Source organism: Platalea leucorodia (assembly GCF_965183815.1).
Source record: "Platalea leucorodia genome assembly, chromosome: 11".
In the NCBI taxonomy this organism is placed as follows: Eukaryota; Metazoa; Chordata; class Aves; order Pelecaniformes; family Threskiornithidae; genus Platalea; species Platalea leucorodia.
In genome coordinates, this window is record NC_138833.1 from 6,425,013 (window position 1) to 6,439,156 (window position 14,144).

At 46.6% G+C, this 14,144-nt stretch overlaps 1 protein-coding gene across 1 annotated transcript in view; it reads left to right on the top strand.

Annotated features, from left to right (window-relative positions):
• FGF18 (fibroblast growth factor 18) overlaps positions 1-14,144 on the top strand; it is a gene marked incomplete at both ends in the record, with an annotated part of 73,362 nt that overhangs the window by 22,240 nt on the left and 36,978 nt on the right. Inside the window, one exon of the mRNA XM_082323935.1 lies at positions 5,975-6,155. Within this exon, the coding sequence (XP_082180061.1) occupies positions 5,975-6,155 (181 nt within the window). The remainder of the gene's footprint in view (positions 1-5,974; positions 6,156-14,144) is intronic.

Consider the following 14,144-nt stretch of genomic DNA (forward strand, 5'->3'; position numbering starts at 1 on the left):
TGGAGTCTCATGGCTGCATCATTTTGCACGACCACTTCGGTGGTGCACCACGTTGCCCTTTCTCACAGCGCATCCTGGAGGGTACGCAGTCATCATCCAAGGTGACATCTCCCAGGACTGAGAGTGCAACTTAGCTTTTTGGATATATATTTTTCAAGGAAAAAATGTTTTTCTGTGGATAGCAGGAAGAAACAACCACCAAAACAAAGGTCTAAGTTCTGTTATTTTGAAAGGCTTAGTTACATTTGTGCAATTCTGGCACTGTCACGCCATAGTCTCTCTCCCGTTGGGTGCACAGAGATTCACTCCGAAGTGCCCTCTCCCTTCGCTCCGGGTTCCTGCTGCGCATCTGAATATGGAGCCGCTTTGTGTTAGATGAATTTCCAAATGTGCTTCTAAGCCCAAAGCAGTGAATACGTGAAAGCAGCGCACATCCACTTCTGTCTGGCTTCGAACTAGGCTCTGTAACCTGAAGGTAACAATATCCTGGCGATGGATTGACTTTGCAGTTAAGAGGAGGAAAAAGCAGCAAATAAGGAGTGCATTGCGTTTCACTGTATGTGGAGGATGGCTGTCATGGTGAGCTAGCAAATCCTGCTGTAATTGGCATAGAGGAATTTTGCCAAAGTCATGGAAGCAAAGTGGTTTGTTGCTTGCCTTTGCGGGCTTGAGAGAGATCTGTCTTGGATATCCTCTTGTTGACCTTATCGAGTTAACTTTCATGTGTTTAGAAGGTCATGGAGAAAATCATTAATATTAGGTTGATTTGATGGCTGAAAGGTAATAAGTATTTCCTGCTTATCAGATGGGGTTTGAAAGGACTTTGAATAGCTTGATTTGTTTATCTTTTGCAATCGGTACGGCCCTTAGTGAGAGGGATTTTGTATTCCTAGTTCAGTTTGGGGAATGACATGTGGTTTGCTGTCTGATGAGGCTTGGAGGCTCCGTAGGGTAAAAAGCAAAAAATCAGGAAATTCTGAAGTCCAGCTCCCAGCTAACTTGGCCATGCTGTGGGCCTTGGACGTCTCTTGCTGTAACGCTTTATGACATGAACAATAACAGATTAACATCCCCTTTTACTGGAAAGCTCAAAATAGAAAATTCGAAGTGCGTAGAGGCTGGTTGGATGGAAAGCCAAATCCTGTAAACACGGCTGGGCACCGCGAGGGTTTCATTGACGTTGGCGGGGCTGTGATTGCTTTCCGTTCACAACAAGGCATCAGTGTTTGCAGAGATGGGGCACAAGCTTGTGCAGGACTAGCATCGCAGTGCTGCTGTCAGAGGCTTTTGCTGTTCTGGAGCATTTCTTGGATTACCTAATGGTGCAACCTTAGGCTGCATCAGCAAAATGGTCTTTCCCTCGCCCTCCATCTGGGATTTAACAAATAGGAGAGTCATTCTTTAAGCTGAAGGATCATTGTAATGCCATTTAAAGTGAAATCCACTCATTGTTTGAGAATCATTCGGCAAAAAAGCACTTCAAAATCTCCCAGTGTGGGCTGTCTGAAGACAGATGTCGTTTCTGGTCTCTGTGTCTCTTTGGAAAGGAGGTAGGACTAAATGCACCCACCTTGAACGACTGAGCAAGTACAACAGAGAGGAGGGAGAGCTGCCTCTTTTCAGGAGTGAGGCATTTCTGATGCATCAGTTGCTTGAGGTGACGGTTGCTTTTAAAAGGAGTGCTGTTTATTCCCTTGCATAAGCTCTGTATTGCCAACTGTATTTTTAGGATGTCTTTGTAGCTGTATATTATCACTGCAAGATGTAGTGATAAATAAATAATAAATGAGTGAGGAACTGATTGAAAAGAAAAAGAGAGGAAGAATAAAAATGAAACCAAATTTGATGCTCTGTTTTAACTGGGATTTTGCAGACTATAAACCATTGGCAAAGAATGAGTTATATGAAACCCGCTATCCTGAGATGCTGAAGTTGTCCTGCATAGACAGCGGCCCATACCAATTGAATAGATTTGCAGTGTAGACCACAATACAACCCCAAATCTCACCAAAACGCTGGAGGAGATAAAGTAATGCAGGAAATCCTTTTCCTGTCCCTCGAGAGTGTCCCACAGGGCACGTTGCTGGTCGGGAGTTAGAAGGTGCGAGCAGCCCTTCGTTTCAGGGACCCATTGTGCTGAACTCTGGATCCAGAGTCTGTAGGTTTTGCTACCTCCAGCATGGATGCGTAGATGATCAGATTGAAAGGCCAAAAAAAAAAAGGTGGTCATTTTGTGTATGATGTTTTTATATGCAGTAATAACATATTAATACTAAAAAAAAAAAAAAAAAAAGGAAAAAAAAAAGATTTCCTTTTGCTTTGGTGAACAGAAGTGAAAGCCCTTAACTTTTCAAGTGGGGCTGGGACTTAAAGGCATTTCTGCATTCATTTTTGTGTGGTTGTGATTGTTACGGAAATGTATTTGGGGGTGGATGGACTTGGTTTTAGGTGACCTTCTTGAGTGAGTGTTGGCGATCAGTTACCGAAGGAGGCATATGTTACTAATTTTTTTGAGATTTATGAAAGAGAGTCTCTCTTACGGTATATATAAATGGACTTTCTTATCTCAGTAAAGTTAGCTGCTTGAGGGAGTATACTCTTTAGGGCAGGGATACTGCGAGAATGGATTTCAGCAGTGATCAAATATGTTTTATCTCATGAAATCGACACTGCATGAAATTTTGTTTTAGAGTATTGATACTGTCTGCTGCGGGCCAGATGCAGCCCAGGCTGGCACGGCTAATTCACCTTGGCCACGCTCCAGCAGAGCATCCTGTTTCAACAGAGTGCTTAAGCCTGTGCTTATCTTTAAGCAGGCAGCTCAATCCTGGTGGTTTCACTGCTGCTCTGGACCACGGCTTCTTGACCAGGGGACAGGTCAGCTGCAAGGAGAACCTGTAGCACGTTCTTCCTCCAGGATTTCTTTCCCTGGGTTAGAGCTGGGCCTGTTACTGGAGAAGTGGTGGAGTGATACACGCTTGGGCTGACTTTATTTCAGTGGTTGGTGTCCCCTGCTGATCCCCGTGTCAGGCTACCACTGGGCTTGGACAGGGGGTTGGGGTTGTGGGTGATGCCGGCCAGGCCCTCGGCTGGGGAAGGAGGAGACGTCACCCCTCTGGGCTGCGGCGTGACCTTCTTGTGAAGGGAGGAGACGCTTCATTAGCTGATCTTGGGCAGGAGAACCGTGACAAACACGCGCGGGCGGGTTCGTGGCATGCTCGGAGCTGACCGCAGCGCCGGATGGCTCCATGGGTGCTCCAGAGTCCACCCGGGCACTGCGGCTACGGGCTGGGGCCTCTGTGGTCTGAGGGCTCAAGAGACAATTAAAAGAGAGAATTAAAACACGTTTTGGAAAACAGATTGCCTTTTCTGTTTGAAGTTTCCAAGAAAGCAAAGCAACCTGCCCTTCCCCCCGCTTTGGATCCCACCTGTTTTGTTTTTTTTCCTAGAAAAATGTGAAATTCATTAACATGTGGTGAAAGCAATGTAACGACGTCATCTTGATTTAAAATCTGTTTTAAATCTTAAAATGACGGAGCCAGAATCTTAACTGCAAATAGCCTTGCTTTTGTGGGTATGAGGCAGACTGTCAACATTACTCGAACATCTCTGTTTTTAGTAGTTTAGCATCCTTTGCAACAATACCATTTGAAAAGAAAGCAAGATGAGATGTAGGAAGAAAAAAAGAAATGAATATTATTCATGTCAAAAGCCAAGTCCTGCTGGCTGTGCTCAGACGTAGCCGCGGTGCCTCGGGAGAGGAGAGCGAGCAGAGCCTGGCTGGGTGACGGCCATGAGCTCCGTCAGCATCCCGCGGTGCCCTCCTGGCAGGTGCCGTGGCTGCTTCTCCTCTCGCGTCCTCAGCCTTGGGTCACGGCTTCTCGCTGCGCTGTTCTCTGAGAGTGGGAAATATTGCTGTGATTAATCGTGTAATTCTTGTCTGTCACCTCTGTCGTCACCTTGAATGTCTGTTTAGACCCAGCGTCGCCCTGAATCTCCTTTTGCTCGGCCTGCACGTTTAGCTCCTGCAGTCTCCTCCTGACTTCTGGCAGTAAAATAAGAGAGTTAAATCACTTTCTCTCCTAGGACCTGGGATGCGAAGAGCGTAACCCCAGCATTTAATAAGGGCAGCAAAGGCGATCCCGCAACATCCCTGTGAACCTCATTGCTGTTGCCACTGTGTTGAATATAATGTTTTTGTTTGGGTTGCTTAGTGAAGGTCTGGTGCTAAGCAGCATTGCCTGCCCAAAGTTTTCCTCCTGCTGCTGATCTGTGTGTCTACTCGATAATTGGAAATGCTAAAAAGTTCTTTTGAGGTTTTGACTTTCAGGGAGTATTTGGCTTCGAAATACACGCTGGTATGAGATGACATATGCAGGAGGCTGAAGTGGGGCCGTTTTGCATGTTGTGGCCACTTGCTCTTATGTGTTTTAGCCTGGAATGGACCTGAACGAGGATTTATTGACTCTTTTTCATTTGCATTGCCAGCTCCATCCCCACACCACTATATCAGAAGACTGTTGCTTGCAGGCTAGGAGAAGCAGCGTGCCGTAGCAGTAACGCGTTAGGAGGAGAAGTAGTGACCCTACTAGGAGTAAATGTCATTCCTCTGCCAGTCCCAAACCTAGGCATCATTAAATTCCCATGTGATTCTTATTTTGTGATGGATTTTGTCTCTTACAGGCAAGTGGTACACAGCATTAGAGCTCCCCAACAACAAGTAGACTTTGAATGGTCTTTGTCTTGGTCAAATTAAAAATTGCCTATTGTGCGGTGGTTTCGTGTGTGTGCCACTCAATAATCTTTTGCTTTTGGTTTCTGAATGATTTATTGTCCTGTGGAAGGAGACTGTCACCAAAGTATTTTCCATCTGTGAGTTTGGAGTGGGCAGCGTGGATGTTGTGGTGCAAATGCTCTCGGGGACAGATCATGGAGCAATTTCTGGGCTTTTGTATTCTTTGGGTGTGAAGTGCTTTCGGGCACGTGCTGCCCAGCCTCCCCTTTGGGAGGGCATCTTGAGAACGTCTGGGTTGTCTGGTCCTCTGACCCTGGGCAAGGCAGGATGACTCTCTGGAAGCAGAAGCAGGAGTCCTATTTTGGTGTTTCTTGGGAACAGTTAAGTTAGGAAACAAGACCTCCAGAGAAGGGCAGATGTGTCAGAGAAAGTTTCTGGTAACATTTTAAGGCTGTAGTGAACTAAGATTAATTTAATCCATTGGCCAGAAAAAAACAGATTAAGTGGCTCAAGAGATCAGACCCCTGCTGATAACGGCCTCGCGGCTGGACGTGCTGCTTTGGCTCTTGCTGGTCCTTGTGCTCTCTCCCCAAGCCGTGGTCCTGTTGAGGTGGACAGAGATGCATCCATAGATGGTCACCAATGAGCTGGCTTCACTGAAAAGCAGAGCTGGCAAGAAAGTAAGGCTGAAGAGTGCCTGCGTACAAATGACACTTGTATCATAGTAGATTTTATGCCTGCGTGAAGTGTCCAGTCTGCTAATGTCAGCATAAGTAGTTTTTCCCCTGGACTTTTTCACTGCAGTTCATCAGGGGAATCAATGCAGCTGCTGAAGGCGAAGCACAAATTCTCTGAAATGAAGTTGCCCGTCCCCTTTCTCCCATATGTGTCCATATAACCCGGTAGAAGCTATGTATATGCAAAGGAGAGCCTAATTTATGGCCAGCGTGGCTGACCAGGATTAAATCAAAGCAGGACCGAGCAGAAGTTTTTACTCAAAAAACCCCCACAGTTTGATTGTAAAAACCCAGGTTTGGTTTACTGAGAGCCAGCTCTGGCTAGAATTACATGCAGAGTGCCTGATACCGCGGCCGCAGCTGTCAAGCGAAGGGCAGCCAAATCCAAGTCCTCGTGCACCACGTGCCCGTTGGCAGGTTGGTCCGCAGCCTTTCTGTCCAAGGTGCTTGTTTTGTTTCATGGTCTGTCCTGTTCTCTCTCCCCCTCCCCATCCGCTCGCAGATGTTTGCTGCCGAGGAGAATGTAGATTTTCGGATACACGTGGAGAACCAGACGCGAGCGAGGGACGACGTGAGCAGGAAGCAGCTTCGGCTCTATCAGCTCTACAGCAGGACAAGTGGGAAACACATCCAAGTGCTCGGCAGGAGGATCAGTGCCAAAGGAGAAGATGGAGATAAATATGGTAAGAATATTTACGGGGATCCCCCAGGCTCCAGGTCAAAGGCTTTAATCCTGTATGTTGGGCTGCGAACCTCGTGGGAGAAAAATAAGGAGAGCAATAAAAAACAGGATAAAAGGGAAAAAAAACCTTTCCAGGTTAAGAACATAGGATTTGTTGTGTTGGAGCAGGCTGTCAGCCTGGCTCCCAGCTGCAGGCCGTTCCCACAGTAGAGTCATGCCCCAATTTATTAGTGTATGATGGTGCTTGAAGAGAAAAATCTTTTTCTGCCCAACAGATGAGCTCACAGTGTGTCTACTGTAATTCAGAAACGATACCCAGCTTGGTGACTGGGCATGTTCTTTCCCCACGAACTCTGGGCTCGAGTTTGGTTGAATCCAGTGCTTCAGTGAAGCACTTTCATCTTTCTAGGCAGGGGGGATATTTGGTTTGAGCTGAAATTAAGCAGACTTTGGAGATTTGAGAGTACCCCAGAGCTTAAGTTGGATCTCAGGGTGCGTGGATCCTGCAGGAACACAAATAATTGGACTTCCCCCGGGATAACAGCGTGTTCAACTGTTCTCATTGTCATTTGCATACAAGCAACATGCTAGAAATGCTGCTAGCAGGCTGAATTACTAAAAAACTTTCTAATTCTGGTACGCTTCGAGATGGTTGCAGCAGAGATACTTTTGCTGAAGTTGGTTGCTGGAGGGATTTTAGGGCTGTTCAGAGAACTGGTCCTTTTTCTCATGGATGTGCAGCCCTGTGCGTTCATGCGTTGCTGCAGAGGTGTGTGTTTGCAGTGACTAGCACGCATGTTCACGTGAGGTTGACTTCACGTGCAGCGCTGGTGAGGTGGAGGTGGGCTATGATGACGGCAGGACAAAACCTGGGAACGGTTGTTCCCTTGGGGAGCTTCAGGCAGGATGAGGTACACGCCGTGCCTAGCACAGAGGGCAGCTACTGCCACTGCCACCGCGGGCGGAGGAGCAAAGCGATGTGCCACAGGCGGTGACAGCTAGAAAGCACCTGGCTGGTGTGAAATGAACCCCCACGTCTGTTGTGCGGAGTCACCCAAGCTCAGAGAAAGCCCTGCCCCGAGCTCTCATCAACCTTGTCCTTTGTCATTCCCAAATTTCCAGATAAAACAGGAGTGGAAAGTGCCACTTGGCTGCTAATTATTGTGTCATTTTATTGCATTCATCCTCTTAAGGTTTGATATGTAAACTAGTCGCTGCGTGCTCGCGGCTGGCTTCCCAGGGAACGCTCTTGCCCACAGTGGCTGTCAGGTAACGTGATGTAGTTTTCCTCTCCATAAAAGAAGGCAGCATTTACAGTGGGGTGCAGCAGGGAAGTGTGCCCGTGAGCAGCTGACAAGTGCTAATTTATGTGTCAAAGCCCATCTTGTCCCCTTCATACATATGCAATCGTGTCTGAACAACAAATCCTCGCGCAGGAGCGTGCTCGTGACCGGTGGCGATGCACAATTGCAGAGCCTGAGATTTCCCGTCTGGGGAGCTCCCCGGTGCCTGCCTCGCTGCTCGCCACCAAATCCTCTCCACTCCGGGTTGCTGGCATCCTTCTAACAACCCGGAGTGCTCCGGCCATGGAGGCCATTTGCTGACACCCCCTCCTGCTCCCTCCCCCTGCCTCCTAATAAAACTCCTTGACACGTCAAGCTGCAAAGCCTTCCCATCCCTAGCCGTGCTGAAAGGTTATGGAAATCTGTTCATCATCTTGCTTGACACTTAGAGCATGATAATCGGGGAGACAGTGAGGTGGGACATGGAGGTCCAGGATGTGACCACGCAGAGCTCCTAGCTGTGATAATGAAGGGGGGAGAGATGTCGGAGTTACTGAAGTGAGAACCATCTGTGTTACAGCCAAAACTGGATACAAAGGCAATGACACAGGATTCATTATGTGCTGGGAACCCCTCCCCCGAGGCATTATTATGGAGTAACCTTTGATCAAGACCAGAGAGAGGCTTAAACCAGGTCTGGGGATCTCAACAGTTGCAAACTTTTGATCCACATCTCCGTCTTGCTGGTCAGATCTGCTTCTGAAGGAGGACACCTTTCCTCTCGTGCGGCAGATGGCTGTTTTTCCTCCTGCCCTTTTTCTCTTCTTCCCTCTTTCACTGCCTCTGGGCTGGCAGGGTGAGTCAGAGCCAGGCTTCGCACTGGGGAGTGCCCAGCTCCTTTCTTGGCTCCCTCGCCCTTGCAGACGGTGCGGTCTCCCACAGCTTCTCCGCTGTCTTAACCCTGTCCCCACTGAAAGGGGAGATGGTGGTGGAGGTGATGTGGATTGATGTCCTTAGGATTACAGCCCGGGGAAGGCTTTGGGAGGGCGAGCAAGAGCCAATGTCTGGGAAAAGGCAAGAGATGTGGGAAGAGGTGCCCGTGAGCTGGCTCCGGCCCTGAATTCTCCCAACAGCTCAGTCCCGTTAAGAGAAGGTAACATTAGGCAAGGGCAACACAGCCTCAGTCAATGTGGGAAGCGCTGTCGAGCGGTGGCTGTGGCTGAAGTCCATAGTGCTCATCACCAGCAATTAGCACTAGCCAGTTTTAAGGATGGGAGAGCTAATAACATTTTAGCACCTCTTTCCCCTCTCCTCCCATACATTCACAACTGGTTTAAAAGAACAGTGTCCAAGTGAAGGGATGCTTTTTTTCTTCCTCTCTCTCTTTTTTTTTTTTTTTTTTCTCCACATATACAGCTTCCAAATGGCTGGCGTTGGAGGGTTGTCCTGCCTTTGAAGGGAGATTAGTTTTATTGCAAGGTTTTATTGACTTCTGTAAAACTTCTCACCTCTTGGTTGAAGAGAATGCCCAGAAAAGAGGGGAGGTGGCCTATCTCAGGCAGCGAATTGCTCGTTTCCAGGCAGCCACCATGAGCACGGCAAAATGACCGGCCAGCCCTGGTTCAGGGGGAGAAGATACCTCAGGGCCGAGGGAATCTGGCCGGAGGAAGCCCCCTTGAATGTTTTATCCGGGTCTGCAAATGCCATCTGCAGGGAAAAATGCATGCTCTGCAATGCATAGTTTTGCTGGCATAATAATTCCGGTATGTAATTTTTGGTTTATGTGTTCTTCGGGGCCAACATCTGGCCCCATGTGTCAAATTATTAAATGGCAAATTAAGTCAGTTAATAGAATTAATTGAGTCGATGTAATCCTTTTAATCAGATGGATTTGATCCCTTCTCAGATGAATTAGAATCCATTAACAGATAAGTCAATTATTGGACTAAATTAAATCTAATAATAATGCCTGCTGCTCACAGCAACCCTAATTAATCTAAACACACTTACCTATCTCCCAAGGTTGTTTTTTTTTTTTTTTTTTAAGGCTTAATTGATGTTCCTAAAGTACTCTGAGATCTTTAGATAACAGACGATCTATGTGAGCAAAATATTATCTCCTAACAGACTATAAACTAATTAAAAGACTGATCTATTTACAGATTGCATTTTTACTTTAATCTCTTCAACCTATTCAGGAGTTTGCACCAGCCCAGAAAAACAGTATTCCTGTTATAAGCTTATTATTACTTTACAGGTTCCTAAGTGGTCCTTTCATTCAGAAAATGAAAGGGGGAAGGAGAAAAAACAACCATTAAAGTGCTGACAAAAAAAAGAAAGGGACCTGGAACCTTTATATTCTACCTCCGATAAATGGTACAGATAGGGAAGAGAGGGATCAGTGACCTGAAACCTTAGATCCTTTCATTTATTTTCATTTCACAAAAGGCAGAAGACATTCTATCCTGTTTGTTCACGATCTTTGTATCCGGTGCAGTTGGGGAGACAGAGCCCTCTTGCTTGGGTGAAGGCATTTTTTGCCTCATTTATATTTCACAGCCATGTGATTTTTGTTTTAATTTGTCCCTGGCTACTGCTGTCCTGCGGGGAGATGAGAAGTGATAACCATCAGGAGAGAGGCGAGGGGGGTGTGAGAGGGCTTTGGGCTTGCCCTCTCTGTGGAGGTAACTTTTATTTGCGGCAAGTGCTTGGGTGTCCTGAAGGCTGGGATGCGGTATATGTAGGTAGATTATTAGTCAGTGTGTTCCAGGTTGCTATCCAGTAGTATTTTGTCCGTTGACCTAGTCTAGCACAGTTCAAAAAACCTCTTGGGTCCCCTAGAAGGTTATAAACCATCTATTTTATAAACCATCTATTTTATAAACCTTCTAGTCTATAGCACGGGAGGCTTTGTTTGAGGACACCGCTCGCAAGGGCAGCGCACAGGTGTGGCACCTCTGCTTCTCGGCATCCCATCGCAGCCAGCGTTTTCAGCCGCCCAGGGGGATGGGCCCTGAGCCAGCGAAGTCCTCGAAGAGTCCCCCTGAGTTCAGTGGGCTTTAGCTCAGGACTCGAGAGATGCTCGTGAGACGGGAGGTTTGGGGATCTTAACAAAGCATGGGTTTGCTAGCAGGGTCTTGATGAATCCGGGGTCAGGCAGACCAAGGAGGGAAGCAAATTCAAGAGGCGGTGTGCATGCATGACGCCATGCATGACGCCTCCACGTGTCCCGGGCGTTCCTGGTATGGAACATCACACCCCGTACCCATGTGCTTTTTTGGGTGGTACGGGGAAGGCAAGGAGCTCGGGGAGATGGGTGCCTCCTTCCTGGGGCCACCCCGGCTGGGTGATGTGCTCCGCAGCTCGCAGTCCCCGCCGTCTGTTCTAGCTGGAGCTTCCCAGAGATGCCAGTGGACAAGCCCATGGAGAGCACATTACAGCTGTCTAGACATCAGCCACACTCCATCCCGCCAGAGATTTCATTTGTGGTAGAAGTGGGCTCTGTTCCATGAGGAGGTGTAATATGTGTGGAAAATATTATTATAGCAAAATAGCCTCCTTTAATTGACTCTAAATTTTGCAGGATTCCTTCCTAGGTTTGGGTAATCCTGTGCTCTCCAGAATTAATGAGCTGACATAGCACTTCTTTGGGTTTGGCAGCCTGACAGCTAATTTAGAACTCCCTAAACTCATTTCACTAATGACTCCCATTTGTTCTATCTCAAAGCCTGGAAACAAATGCAAAATACCAGTGCCATTGTCCCATCTTTAGCAAGTCATTCTTTCCCCTCAGCATTTCTGGCACCTTAACAGCAAGCTGCCTTGGGAAACCTGATTAACCCTTTCCCTTCCTAGAATAGTTAAAATCAATTTTGATCCCCCTCCTGGGAAGATCAGGAAGAAAAAACTAAACTCATTGTGGCTGGAAGGCGCAGAATTAACCTACAAGAAAGATGGGAGATGTAACCCAAGTAGTAATTGGGGTTAGTTAAATATAGCTGTATTTCCACAGGCTGGGCATTCAGAAACCTGCTTTTCTTCCCAGGAGCCAGGTATGTGCGAAGGGGCTGTGCGTCCCGGTGCAGCTCAGCCCCATACCCAGCATGAACTGTGATTTGCTTTGTAATTTATTCCACAGAACCATCAGGATGGCTGTTTCCTATTTAAACGACGTATCGCTGCCTCCAGTCTCTTCCCATTACAGTTTTGACATGACAACAAGACAAATAATTTTTTTAAAAGACCTTTTATCTTCTAAACCATTTATTTTCACTTACTTAGCCCGGGGGCAGAGCTGACCTCAGCGTAAGGGATGATCATTCACCATGGCAGCTGTACAGTCATATGGGTCCTGGGGACTGGCCTGAGCCGGAGAAGCCTTCGCCGTCCAGCTGCTGTGTTGTGGCTCTGGCTTTTTTCCCTTCTTGCCCAACATCCCCTGATTGCTTTATTTTTTTTTTTTTAACCTCAAAATGTCTCCCCTTCTCCTCTGCAGTGGAGCAGTAGCGAAGTTTTCCTTTGAAAGCAGGTGTGGGGATGAACTGAAGCGCTGCCGCCGGCTCGCTGCTGTGTTGAACCACGCGCGGGGCGGCTGGAGCTGGAGCTGGAGCTCCCGGGCTGGAGCCGGGGCTGCCCTCACCTGCCAGGCGACTCTGAAAGGTTCAGCAGCCATTTGAAATGCACTGTAAGCATCTCACAGGAACCATCTGTACGTTTAAGACATTTTTATTTTTTATTCTGCCGTATTCTGTGCCTGTGCTAGGGCAGGGGAAAGCTCTGCTAGGGCGGGATGAGAAGTTTGGGAAGAAAAATCCAAGCCTTTTGCTTTTTGAGTCATGATGAACCTATTTCAAACAACATATTTGTTGCCAATTTCCTTTACTTTGGTTTCGATAGCTGCTACCCCAAACTCCCACTGCGGCCAGCTTCACACCTGAAGTTCAGCTCCTTCTGCAGCATTCACTGTTTTGTACCTGTAGTAACAGCAGAAGCTGGTGTTTATTTTTTCCTCCGACACTACAGTGATTTGTGATTTCCCTACTTCTGGACTTTGAGATAGCTTAAAGAGCCTTCACTTTCGCAGAAAAAAAAAAAAAAAAAATCACCTTTTAGCTCTGTGTCCAAACTTCAAGTCTCCATAATCACTGATCAGGGTTTGGAAAACATAGGCCTGTCTGTCAGTAAATATTAGGGACCCAGAAATAACGAGGAGAAATAATTTAGAGGTCTGCTGATAATTTGTCATTTTTAATTTCTGTGTGGAGTGGAAAGCGAGCTACAAAGTGAAAAATCTTTATTTTCATGCAAGTCATAAAAGGGTTTTTGTTAACAGTTTGTGTGTGTATATAATTCTGTGCTGTGATTTAAGTGTTCCCATTAGAAATGCAGAATAGGAAATAGGATCCCATCTGTGAGCAATTTAAGAGGAAGTGAGACAATGGAGTCGATTGCTGCTTCAGTTTAGATAATCAATACAAATATTATTAGTATAGTGATTTATCTTCCGAGACACTTTATGAAAATGTGAATGCCAGACCCTGAAGATAGGTCAATATGATATTATCTGTTCCTGCCTTGCTGTGATTATGGTTTTTTCCCATGAAGCTCAAGCAGCTGCTTTGCTAAATGTTCTTCCCTGGCTGTGATGAAATAACGCAGAAACAAAGTTAGGGCTTCCCTTTCTCCTCCGTGACTCTGAAAAGGCACTGTGCGTATCAGCACAAAGATTACTTTTATCTGAAATTTGTACCTGGGGACTGCCGGGTGGATACTGGGAGATGATCTTTAGGATCCCATCCAACCCAAACCATTCTATGATTCTGTGATGAAGTTCTGGAATAAGTTTGGATAATTTTAAATATATTTCTAGGCCATGAGTGGTTCTGTGCACAAATGCTGAGAGCGCTCCTTTGAGTTTATTGCAGTTGTTTTATGTTAGTGTCTGTTATCAAGCCTTGTATTGTGGTACCTGAGGTTTTCCCATATCTAAGCATTCGGCCAGTCATGAATTCAAGTCGGTTCTTGGGATGCAATTAAAAGCACCCTGCACATAGGCTAGTCTACATTTCTGAAAGGGTTTTTTAATTGCTTTTACTTTGGAGAGAGGGGAAGGAAAACATTGTCAACAAATTGTCTTGTAATTTTGGCTTTGGTGTACATTACCACGCATGTTGTCAAGTGGCCCCTGAGATTTGTCCTTCATAAGAAACGTTTGGAGGAAATGAAAAATGTCAATAGCCTTATTAAGAACGTGCCTAATTAAAGACAGGATGGGAAATTCAAAACTTGGTGTGTAGCTTCTGCGTGAGGATAACATGGGATCTCGCTAGGTTGCCGTTTGAGAGACCTAAAGTGAGTAGCTTGCTTTGCTGGAGACTTAATGGTGGTGGTGGTAGCCAAGTCGCTCAGCTGGAGCATCTCCCGTGCTCCACTTTGCCTGGCCTAGGTGGTGGGACACTGAGGCTGGACCCTCTAGACAGTGGAGAGAGAAGGACCTTTGCTCCTCATGTATAACGAAGGGGCACAAATTTAATCCTCTCAGTCTCCTTGTGTGTCCCTCCCTCATGTCCAAAACAAGGGTTGCACCATTCCCTCACCCCATAGATGTGCCGTCAGGATAAAAGCATTGCAAATGGAGAGATGCTAAAGAGATGGTGGTAATGGAGACCACATCGGTTAGCCTGGTTAGAAGTAATTATTTGGTGTTT